This window comes from Argopecten irradians, chromosome 1, assembly GCF_041381155.1.
Source record: "Argopecten irradians isolate NY chromosome 1, Ai_NY, whole genome shotgun sequence".
NCBI lineage: Eukaryota > Metazoa > Mollusca > Bivalvia > Pectinida > Pectinidae > Argopecten > Argopecten irradians.
The window spans coordinates 15,522,930-15,535,811 of NC_091134.1; the positions used below are offsets into that span (position 1 = coordinate 15,522,930).

Consider the following 12,882-nt stretch of genomic DNA (forward strand, 5'->3'; position numbering starts at 1 on the left):
AAAGAAGTTAGATTTATATAAATGTGTGTTTAATTGTTTATGTTATGTCTAAATATCATGCGTAGTTTGAAAATCTTTGAATAATAATAATACATGTAATATAAAAAAAACACATCGAAGCTGAAATCAATGGACAAGTTTATCTGTCGCTATGTCGCGTGCACGTGTTGGCCTGATCGAGGGTTGGTCAGAACTGACCCCATAGTGTCTCGGTTCTGAGCTGGGCCAAGGATTTGTAAATGAGTATATATGCCATACTAGTTATTCTTATAGTAGATTCAGAAAATTGGTTAATAGCCTTTAAATCTAAGACAATATAAATATATCGTATGTCCCTACTACATGTAATCATTCAATCGTGCATGTGTTTCGTCCACTCTTGGCCCTAGACATCCACTTCCTGCACACGCAATAACAACTTGTGAGTTAATTTAATCATTTGATAAACTTCTCTAAGTAATTTAATTTTTAATTTCTATCCTATCTAATTTTATATTTTCAAACTACATAACTAAAAATAATTGATGACATTTGTTATGCTTCAATAAGGTGCAGCGGTGGGTCAGGACTGTAGAAGTATAATGTACGATACAGCCTGGCACTTAATATCTTCTTCTAAGGTATGCTTGAATCATCCACGATATTCCAGGGGTTCCGATCACTTACGATCTCTACACCCCTGGACTACCTCATAGCAAAACTGGAGGCAACAGAACACTTAATTAGTCCTTTGGTGCACATCAAAAGATCCGTATAAAGATGCACTGCGGCTGACTGCGTGGCTTTGAAGTTGGACGTCGCTCTTTCTTTAATCTTCAAAGGAAATATTTGCTGGCCTGTGATTGTTCAGATTTTTTTCCTATGCGCTGCCTTCAGTTTTACTATAATGTATGAGATAATCCAGGGGTGTAGAGATTGTAAGTGATCGGAACTCCTGGAGTATCGAGGATGTGCTTGAATATACTTATATAATGTGTGAGAACTTATAAGTTATGTAAGATGTTTTTGTTCCTAAATTTTGAATCAATCTGAAAGTCTAAAATCTTGAAATGTAATATAACAATAAATATGACGGCACTATCAAAGACTACATTACTGTTATATTAGTGATTATTTTAGCGTAGATTGTGTGCGGAATTTCAAAGGTTGAAATTAGTTGAAAAATGTTGGTTTTTTTTTTTTTTTGCAAATTATCGAGATTTAAAAAAATCTATATGTGCAGTTCATACTCACGAATTAAAAAGAACTTTTAATATTTTATTTACAAATAAAAAACAACAACATTATTTTGAGAATTACAATATATATGTACTTATCATATTTTTTTTTCATTTTACAAAGTACATTGTGAAACGAGTACATACGGTCACACGAGAAGCCAAATTGTGGTCTACAATTTCTTTTTCACATTTTGTGTTATTAGTAATTGCAATATCTCAAGTAAATATACAATCTCAAGTACAGTACATTATACATAGAAAGGATAAGCAACTGTTAAACAAACAAACAAATAAATTATTAGAGTCGATGCAAATCTCGTTTCAAAATGTTTTGAAAACAAATAAGTCAGTTTAGATCTGCAGAATATCTAAAAAAAAAAAAAAAAACAACAACAACAAACAACAACAAAAAAAAAAAAAAAAAAAAAAAAAAAAAAAACAGAGTTACCATATCCACAAGTATTATTCTTCAGTTGATTCAATCTGAAATGTAGCATACATGTAATCATGTACAGAATTTTTTTATAATCCTATAATTTAGTCAACTCTTGGAAATCTACAGATTTCTTTTTTTTAATTTTTTTTTTATATATATATGTGTACGCACATGCAGAATGTATCAATAACATTACTAAAACAATGTAAATGTATCGTCGATAAAATTGTCTGTAGAAAATATAGATTTTTAAAGTTACATGATTTAAAAAATATTTGACGTAAGTAAAGTCTTGACATTCAAAGAAATGCTCTAAAATCCGGATCAGACCGGCCGGGACCACACCTAATTTAGTCTCGCCTTCAATTGACAACAATGGTGTAAATTGAGCTTCCGGTATGTAAATCCAGCATCTGAAACAAGCGATTGTTCGGGAGGATTGACGGGTCTGCTGCAAAATCCTGATTTGAAGGTTTGTAAATTACATAAAGCTTTTACTTATAGTGATTTGTAATATACCTTGCATGGATGCTTTTATCCAGAAACTTGAAGTTTTTCATTCTGTCAAATAGATCGATACTTGTGCTCGCACCTAACGTTATTCTACTGATATAGTAGGCCTACTGCCAATGTGACATTTGCGTGTCTTTAGAGAATTTCCTTAGATCAGTGACACCGATTTGATGTCATTTTGTAGAATCAATGCCATTCCGTACAATTGAATACTCTAGTAGTTTATTGGCACTCTCTGAATCTCGGTGTATCTTCTCTACAAAGCAACAGTTAACAAGACTTGTGGTTGTTAGCCCAACGTTACACGAATCTGATTTCAAATTCAGGTCATATTAGGCCTATTTTTGTGTAATATGAATTGGAACTATGTATGTAACTGTTCGTTTATTAAATCAATTTGTTTTTTTTTTGTATCATTTTGTTAATAGGAAATTAAGATATAAAATAAAATACAGTTTAGCTAAATTATCATATTTTGATATTACAGTGATCTGCTTTAAAGGCCCAATATCGGTATCTTTCTTATTTTTTTCATGCTTTAGAAGAATGTTGAAAAAAAATCCTGTTGTAAATCATGCAGAGACAGGACTAAATTGAAGTCAAGATGTTCGATTATTATTCGGATTATTTGATAAAAATCAAATAAATATTAAACATCGCTAGGTGAGTCAAACACGAGAACGTCGTGTGACTATAAACGTAACTATGTAAAGTCTGTCCGAACTCTTCCAAAAACAGGTCATGAACTTTGCTACTTCCATTCGGCAATAATCGTAACTTCTATGGCGACCAGTTTAAAATTAAGGCATGTTTACGTGTATTGACTATCAACGACTGCTATACCAAAGTTATTAAAAAAAAACATTATAAATGTTCTTTAATATATCTTAATTTCAACTACATCTACAAATACTAACAATATCGGAGTCAAATTTAACTTAAATTTTTGTTGATAGTTACGTATAGTGTGGCTTTAAGAAATCTAAAAAAAATGCCTACAGGTACATGTATAAACTAAAAGAATTAAATTACCTGTATATTCTAGCTGTCTGTTATAATTATAACTAAAGCATTACAATTAACATTTCTTCCCAGCCATTTATACAATTGTATATTATCCCAACATATATATATATGCACACAGAATTGTATTGTAATTACAGTATAGAAATTGTTACAATAACACCTCTCGTATGTGTAGTAAACATGATTTTGTTACATTTTTACAATTCAGCTGATTATCACATTTATTAGCTGTTGTACACGCATGTTCATGCAGGTGTGTATGTACATACAATGTACGAATGTATATGGTATAAAGTAGATGTGTACAGCTTGTATTATGTATAAGTTGTTACGTATAGCAATGTTAAATTGATATATTTTATATATACTGTGCAAACATTGTATTTGTGAAACAAATTGAATTATATGTGACTTAAATCATTGCAATAATTTATACTTAAAAGAGTTTTGAGTTGTCTTGGACCCAAACACTTAAAAGTTATTGCTTTTTCTGGTGATGAAGTTTATAAATTTTACATGTATTCATGTCCACTTCGTAATAGGTTTTCAATTACAAGACCTCTTTGGGTTGGGCTAGCTGTCTCAAAGATTTTCAAATTTTGGATTGGTAATATTGAAAAAAAAATTTAAAAAAAAAAAAATTTAAAAATTGAATTGATGCAGCGCAGTATAGTCTTATAGCTATATATATGTAACCACTTCTGTAAAGACCACCTGGTTTCCCTGACAGGGTCTCAAATGCAAATGATCAATTTCAACATATTTTGGGTATAAAGACCACATACAGTGCATGAAGACCAAAACTTATATCTCTGAGATCAGATTTATGATGGTTATTTATCTGTTTGTTTGCAGGAAGAATCAACATCATTAGTTATGGACTGTTTGCCTGTATGTATTTAGCATTGCAATGTGTGAATGGAAATGCTTTTAAAAATGTGATCAGAACTTAGACTGCATACATTTCAATTCCTTGTTTTGAAAAAAATATTAAATCGCTTTCCAATGGGATTTATTCACGTACCATGTGATACCCGATAACGTTTATGCAGGACTCTTGTTTCTATTGTTGATGGAATGACGTCATATTGATATCCCACGTTAATGTCATTTTAGAGGGAATATTACAAATAGTTACATTCCATCACCAATGTAGATACTATAGCTAGTCCCGCACAAACGTTATCGGATATCACATGGTACATGAATTAGTCCAATTTTTTTTCAATATTTTGAACTTATAGCAATACTGTTTGAAGTAGATTTTGTAATATGATCTTGATCATTGGTGTCCCCTTTAACACATGTTCTCATATCCCTAACTGGCTGTTATATGTCCTTATCAGATGAATTTAACCGTATACGTAGGTGATCATGACCATGTCCAGATCAGTTGCCCCTTTGTACTAAGCTGGGTATACCTGTATACGTACATGTCCTCATATGACCCTGACTGTTGATGTCTCATTAACATGTCCTCATATGAACCTGACTGTTGGTGTCTCCTTGACACATGTCCTCATATGACCCTGATTGTTTGTCCTCCTTGACAATTGTCCTCATATGACCCTGACTGTTGGTGTCTCCTTGACACATGTCCTCATATGACCCTGACTGTTGGTGTCTCCTTGACACATGTCCTCATATGACCCTGATTGTTGGTGTCTCCTTGACACATGTCCTCATATGACCCTGACTGTTGGTATCTCCTTGACACCTGTCCTCATATGACCCTGACTGTTGGTGTCTCCTTGACACATGTCCTCATATGACCCTGATTGTTGGTGTCTCCTTGACACATGTCCTCATATGACCCTGACTGTTGGTATCTCCTTGACACCTGTCCTCATATGACCCTGACTGTTGGTGTCTCCTTGACACATGTCCTCATATGACCCTGACTGTTGGTATCTCCTTGACACATGTCCTCATATGACCCTGATTGTTGGTGTCTCCTTGACACATGCCCTCATATAAAAACCCCTATTGGTCTCCGAGGATGCTGTTTATATGTTGCATTGGAAACTAAAATTGGAGATAAAAATATATATATATAACTAACTTTTCTATGTTAGTAAAATATTATCAAGACAAACTGGAAGTGAATGCAGACTAGGTTTTGGTTTAAACAAGTGATTGCAATTGTTTATGCTTAATGATACCACTTTCTGATTTTACTGCTGCAGTTGGATATAACATGATTGGAATAAGAATGGAGAAAGTAAGGCACTAATTGTTACCCAGTGTTATATATACTACACTCCTCCCCTGATAACCTGTGTACTGTGTCTTGTCTGTAATAAGCCCAAGATCTATGTAACTTAGTTATCTGGATCAAAATATTATATATGTCACATATATATGCATGCAATAAGAAATACACTCATGGTTGATAAAAACAAATGCACAAATGGAATGCACAGCGAGTTTAGATATATGAAAATCTTTTAACAAATTCTCAATAAAGGAAAGACCTACATAAGTCGGACATTAGGCTTGTACCATTAAAGTGTGTTTTATACAACACTTTCAAGTTTGTTTACTTGAATGACCTTGACCTACTTCCAAAGTAACAGTGGTCAAATATATCAGAAACTAACCATTCAAAATTACAGTGGTCAAAATATATTCCTATTATACAATATCTGAAATTTAATTAGTTGAAGCAGATGTGAGCATTTTCAGCCCTTATGATTCTTTTCCCACTACTATATACTATGACCATGTTGTGTTATACTAATAGTCAGATGGACCTTAATGCCCATTAGGTTCTTGGCTGCAAGGCAGCCATCTTGGATTTTGATAGTTAAAGTTTGTTACCGCTATTTCTTAGAAAGTGCTGAAGGGATTTTTCTCAAAGTTCACATGTAGGTTTCCCTAGGGCCCTAGTTGTGCATATTTCATTTTGGGACTGATTGATCAACAAAATGGCAGACAGGCCGCCATCTTGGATTTTGACGATTGAAGTTTGTTACCGCTATTATTCAAAAAGTACTGAAGGGAGCTGTCTCAAATTCCATGTGCATGGTCCACTAGATCCCTGGTTAAGCATATTACATTTTTGTACCGATCGGTGAACAAGATGGCCGACAGGAAGCCATCTTGGATTTCTACAATTGAAGTTTGTTGCCACTATTTCTCAGAATAACTGAAGGGACTCAAGGGAGCTGCCTCAAATTTCATGTGCACGTGAAGTTTGTTACTGTTATATATCTCAGAAAGTACTCAAAGGATCTTTCTCAAAATTCATATGTAGTAATATGTAGTACCAGTTTGAAAAGCAGAGAAAAGATCCCGCTACCGTTTGTCAGACGTAGATCATTCTCAGGTGGGCGCCAAGATCCCTCTGGGATCTCTTGTTTGTCTATCTTTTTGTTTAATTGTCTGCTCCTTAAAGATGCTCCACCGCCGACAGAGCATAAATGATATTCATTATTTGAACAATAATTGGTGTTCAATCGTGTGTATGTATGTCTAATTAACACAAAAAATAATACCAGTATATAAATTTTCATTTTGGTGCATGCGCAATCAGTACTTCATTCCATATAGGATACAGTGCCACGGATTTTTTCGGGATGCAATTAATTGTTTTTCATATTTTAACTTGAATTAGAATTAGAAGCTCAAACTTTTCGATGGTGATAATGGTGTAAAATAAGTAATTTTTGTAACTGAAGAAAAATACTTAATCATATGCTCCTGTTTTTAATAGTGAAAAAATACTATCGGTCAGCAGTGGAGCATCTTTAAATATTGAATCAATTTCAATAAAAACTTTGCAACAATGTTTAGGTTACCCTCTATAGATGTGCGTGTAGGTTTTTTTGTCAAAGTTTTTGTTGTCATGGTAACCAAATTAAGAATGGTGTCGCATAGTCTTAGTAATAATAAACACACTGATTGGATTAACTTCAATTACAAAAACATGTATTTCTTGGGCTTATCATACACAAGATAGGTACCATATATTGTGTACATATACATTTTGTGGACTAACCTATTTGCACTGAAAAATGTACAGTGTTTGTCATTCTATATTTTACATAGAACTGATGGCTCTTTAAACAAAATTTAGTGAAATATAAACTTTTTGAACTATAGAGCAACAAGACCTTCAATTATTTGGTAACTGTAAAGCTATAGGTTCAATTTCTTTTGAAATACTAAGAATTCAACTAATTCTTTGGCTTATGCAAGCTTGATGAGTTAGCAAGCTAGTTTGAGTTGTGTAACAATGATTGCAGTTCCTCACATGTTTTAAGGGGATTGGGGCACTCTTAAAGGTCTGGAACTCGAGATTCCCATACTAAGATATTTTCAGTCAAAGATGCAGGAAAATTATATATATATAATTATGTCAGGGGAATTGTAAAGCCCTAGTGTGGAATATATCTGCAATCAGGCAAGGCTAGACAGTTGCATGTAATGCATAGATAAAATTACAAAATAAAATAAGTACTGCACAATAAAATATACTCTGAATCTGAATTGAATGTACTGTCAAACCTATCGTAGTGACCATCTTGGTATAAGTAAATACCACCTGTTTATTCAGACCGCTTTTTCCGGGTCTCAATTTCAGCACAATTTCCCCCGTGTACATAATAAAAGACCTGTAAGCACCATTTTTTCTTATCCCTTGGAAGGTCTTTATAGACAGGTTTGACTGGACATATGCTTTTTCTGTGCAAAATAATTATAGCTTATGATTTTTTTCTCAAATTTCTCCACTACTTATATATAGCTAGAGCTAGCTTAAGCTTGTGGAACATATTGTGAGTATCTTACATCCAGCAAAAACAAACAAAAACATTATCAATTAAGTAAATTATTTACATGTGTCCTGTAGAAGTATTTATCAGATTGTGTTATAAAGATTATCATAGGTTTTCTCTGAAACATATAAACCTTTATTCCTAATTAAATCATTATCTTGATTTGCCTAGCTAGTTTGTGATAAAGATACATGCATATGTACGTGATTTGCATAATATAAGGACAATAAATTTGCATATCCTTTATGTGAAACCTTGAATATTTATATATAATGCACAGACGTTGTTGGACGAAATGATACCTTATATCCACAGATGTTGGTAACAGTATCCCTACACTGCATGTATATAGCTTTCACTGTTGTTTTGTTCATTATATGATTAATGTTATATTAATGCACAGGGGCATGTCACCTTGCAGGGGCTACTGTGTTGTAAAATTGTATGAGGTAATACAGTATAATTTATTGCCCATCTCCCCATACATGTATAACGTTTCATGCCCCTGTGTGTATCAATCATTAATGGTAACTGGAAACAATGTTGAAAGATCAATATTTTTCATTTTTCGCAGTGTATATTAATAAGGTTATGTAATTTGAAAATTTGTATAGAAACCTATACCAAAATTGCTAAAATGTCATTTCAATAAAATTGCTAAAATGTCATTCCCATTTGATGAGCTTTAATTGGATTCAGTCAAAATCCTGCATATGTGATCATGTTCAAATTCTGAAAAATGAGAACCAGGAAGGATATCTGTAATGATATACAAATATATCATGCTATACATATTTTATGTATATATGTTTATTTTCATAAATGTGAAAGAAGTAAAATAAGCATTAAATCTGAATAATTTATCTTTCAGGGCAATTTTGAGTTGCAAACATATTTTATACTGTAATTTCATGTAGATGGCTGATTGCATGCTGGAGCACTAGTAACAAAGTCACTGGTGTCAAAAAGGATAAATTGTATGATCACTCCTTAAAAATGTTAAATACAATGGTCATGTGATATTCCATGGTTCTAGTCTTCAAGATCATGCTGGAGTGTAGTGTTAATTTTGATTTGCATTCATGTAAATTAACGACATTCCAATTGATAATTGAAAGTTACAAATGGAACACTGGCAAGAGATGGAAAAAATTAAGAAAAATAACAAAAGTAAAGATTTTTCCCTAGATCTTTAGTTCAGATATGCAATTACGTCCCATCTTTTTGGATTTCATATGTACATCAGCTATAATCAAGTTTATGAGCTTTGTGAAAACACAACATTTCCAAAGATTGCCATGGAAACATCAAATTAAAGTTGGATATATATATATATAGGTGTCACCCTGGTATAAATGTCAAATGACCACCTCCCTTAATTGACATGCATGGATATTTCGAACTGGAGATCAAAGCAAATGATAAAATGCAGAGAAATTACATAATGCTATAGACTGATATTGATTATTTAAGCCCTGAATTAGCTGCATATGCATGTTCAGTAATCAGTTAGCTTTGACCTAAGCTGTGGCGGGGAATGCCGATAACAGAATTATACAGATGTACATGGAATGATAAAATATGCTCACGATACATGTATGTGCTTTACCTTAAATTTGTATAGAGTTATACTGGGTAAGAATAATCGTTGGTGCTTTCTAAATATTTAGTGGGTATATAAATCACTGACGACAATGCCATATTGATATTTAAGTATATATGTTCAGATTACAATGATCCAAACGCCTTCAAAATATTTTTTGTTTAAAAGGTAATACGTACAGAATTTTTGGTATATAAAATGTACTGGCGAATTGTTTTTTGTCAGCATTGTGTCTTTATGATAAAAAATATTAATGGCTAAAAATGACTGATCAAGACTATTAAATGTGAAAATATTTTTGTGGCAATGACAGTTTACATGGAATTTTCTTATTATACCTATATATATCCATATATATAGCACCAAACTATTTCTATAGGGTCTGACCTCCCAAAAAAAGGGTGTAGCATATTTTGAAATGGTAGGTCAGCTTCAGGGGTGTGAGACACTTTGAGCTCCCAGGGGCGTGTAGTATGACATAATCTATAAGATTGACTAAGTAGTCAGGTGCTATAAGTGTGGAGAATATCTCGTAGTGATCTGTAGTATAAACTGTCATTATTTCAAAATGATTGATAACAAAAAAAGGAAAAAAAGAATTAAATAAAATATTTAATGGTAATCAGTGGTCTGGATGTCCCCTGTAAATGTATATATGTACAATAAAGATCTTATATAATTGTTGGAAGAAATCAAGCTACAGTGACTGAAGAAAACTCGTGTAATTTTTATACCGTATTTGACACAATGCTTAGCGCCCATATCCCATTAAGCATCCCTCCCCTTATTGAGGCCTCATTTCAATTGCCTATGCATAGGACCAAAACTATCAAAACTGTATAGGTTTGCAATGATTTTGTCTTTTTAAGCACCTTTTCATTTTTTCAATTTTTTAAACCCTGGGCGCTTATTAGGTCAAATACGGTAAGTATCCCCAGCCTAATGACATGCCCTTTTTTTGTACAATGTACATGTCTTTATATGCCAGGAATGGAACCTCAGATGGCGAGCTAGGTGATCATGACAGCTCAGCTATTTATGTAGGATTTTTTAAGACAAGTCCAGAACGCTAATTTTCAAATTTTGATGAGTCCCAGTACAAAGAAATATAGAGGGTTCTAAAATTTTGGTGAGTCCCACAAGAAAATCATGAGGGCAGGACTCGTCTCGGCGAGTCATGTAAATCACTGCTGAGCTAGGTCAATTCCTTAATTTTCATAATATGCAAACCCTGGAAGATGTGGCATTTCAAAAATTTGCAGGAGCTAGGGCATAAGGCACCTGGTACAGGATTGAGGGTGAGATTACCTCTCTGGGATATTTGTGTGACATTTTCTAAAACTGACCTGGTCAGCTTAATTGCTTGACTTTATAGTCAATATTTTGTCTATAATATGTCTCATATTAACTGCATATACCTCCCTTGTACTTGGTCCAATGTCTCTCAAATTGTATGTACATGTATTTCCTATAGGGCTAGCTGCCACAGGCACTTCATTGTCCTACCTATCTTAGATATGCTGATTTGACTGCAGGCACCTTATGCCCTATGTAATATTACTTTCCTAAATTGTCATTTATATTTTGATAAAGCCATGGTGATTGCTTGTGCATACTAGTTTGTAGATATGTAAACATTAAAGAAAGTTTGTACTTCATGTATATAAAGTACTAAAGTCCATTAGTGAAATCTCACTTAAAATCCTGTTTGTTGGATGAAAATAACCGGGGGGCATTTTCTTACTGACTTCCATTATTTCCTTCTTAAAGATACTCTCTTTAATTGTTTATGTTCATATTGTACGCAAAGGGTCAAAACTATTTATAATTAGGCAGTCTTAAAAGTTACATTGGAATTGTTTTTTGCTTCTCTGACTGAAGTTTACCTTTCGAAGATTTTAAGACTGAAGTAAGGTTTTACAATAATTTGGGAGTTGTATTAAACTGTGATGATGGCCGAGCTGTTACCTGAAGATCAGGAGTCATTATGGAGACATAACTACGGTTCTACTTCACCTGTAAGTCACATATACTGTACAGTTATTAAACTTTGCGGATGTAAAATTTCTCTATTTACTGTTTGGAATTTTTTTCAATGGGACTTATTTTCTTGAGTTTTTTTTTATATATATAAGGCTTTGAAATCATCATTCAAATGATCCGTTTCGCTATGCACAGGCGTCTGCTTCTAGTTTGATAAAAATATAATTTGCCTTACCCAACTATTAAGTAGGGGTAGGATATTTTATTTTTCCAAAACCAGATGCAGACGCCTGTGGGCTATGATATGTAAAACCATGGTTTTAATAAAAAGATATGAATTTTTGCAAAATTCGATGAATCAGCAAATTTAGCATAATTAAAACCCCTGCAAATATTAGCAACCCTCTTGGGACCATGTATAGCTAGCTTCCAGTAGTCATGAAGGAACAGTAGTCGTGATTTGGGAAAAAAATAATTGCTTGCATCTCACGAAACACAGTATTTCTACATAAACAAGACAACACCATCATGAGGTATTTGTCAACTGCGCGCTCCAGACATTCGGAAATCTGGACGCACAGTAGAATTTGCACACAATCATGACTACTCTTCTGACACGAATACTGGTTGGGTCCCAGTACAGCATAGTAGAACAATCATACTAACATGAGGTAGAGAAAGAAATTCTGAACTTAAGGTTGTGGTATTTCCCCTTAATTGCAAAATATCCATTTGTGCTTTGCTTTGACAAAATCAAATCAAGGTCACAGGGAAGAGATAATTACTCAAATCTACTCTTGTAAATGAAATCGAAAACTCTGACACTATATAGACCTTGTTGATTGTGTCAGAGATATATGATATTAGACATTAACCCAAGAGGTCTTTAAGATTGTAGCTTATATAATTATCGTTAATTTGGTCTGTGGTATTCCAAGATGAAGTATGCCATAAATGTGGTTCAGACGGATGACCTTGGATTCATTACAAATGAGGTATATACATATAAAATGTCCTAGATCTTTTTACTAAGTAAGATTATAATGATATAAAGCTAAGGCGATTGTACTGCCATGCAGTGCCATGGAGTCATGCTATGTGTAAGGTTAATCAGCTTTCCTATCTTGATGATGTTGTACACATGTACCTAAATAGGATGGTTTGTTTGTTGTTCATTGAAAAATCCAGTGGCTAGAGTTCTAGTCTTTTCACTTGCTTGTGTTCAAATTGAATTTGTTTCAAAGTTGTAAAAGGATGTGATTGAAACATCTTCCTTGGAAAGAGGATAACGTAATACTGTTCTGAATACCTACTGGTGTCCAT

The 12,882-nt window shown here is 33.3% G+C and overlaps 1 protein-coding gene across 3 annotated transcripts in view; it reads left to right on the top strand.

The window, feature by feature from the left end:
* The first annotated feature begins 1,668 nt into the window (after positions 1-1,668).
* Positions 1,669-12,882, top strand: part of LOC138318837 (endothelin-converting enzyme homolog) — a 28,876-nt gene continuing 17,662 nt past the window's right edge. The window contains exons 1-2 of one of the 3 annotated variants that reach the window (XM_069261599.1): positions 1,669-2,128; positions 4,051-4,086. In XM_069261599.1, coding sequence (XP_069117700.1) covers positions 4,072-4,086 — 15 coding nt within the window. In that variant the 5' untranslated portion in view covers positions 1,669-2,128; positions 4,051-4,071. Of the gene's footprint in view, positions 2,129-4,050; positions 4,087-5,382; positions 5,417-12,882 lie in introns of those variants that run through there. The other 2 variants (XM_069261607.1, XM_069261588.1) reach the window with 2 other exon arrangements.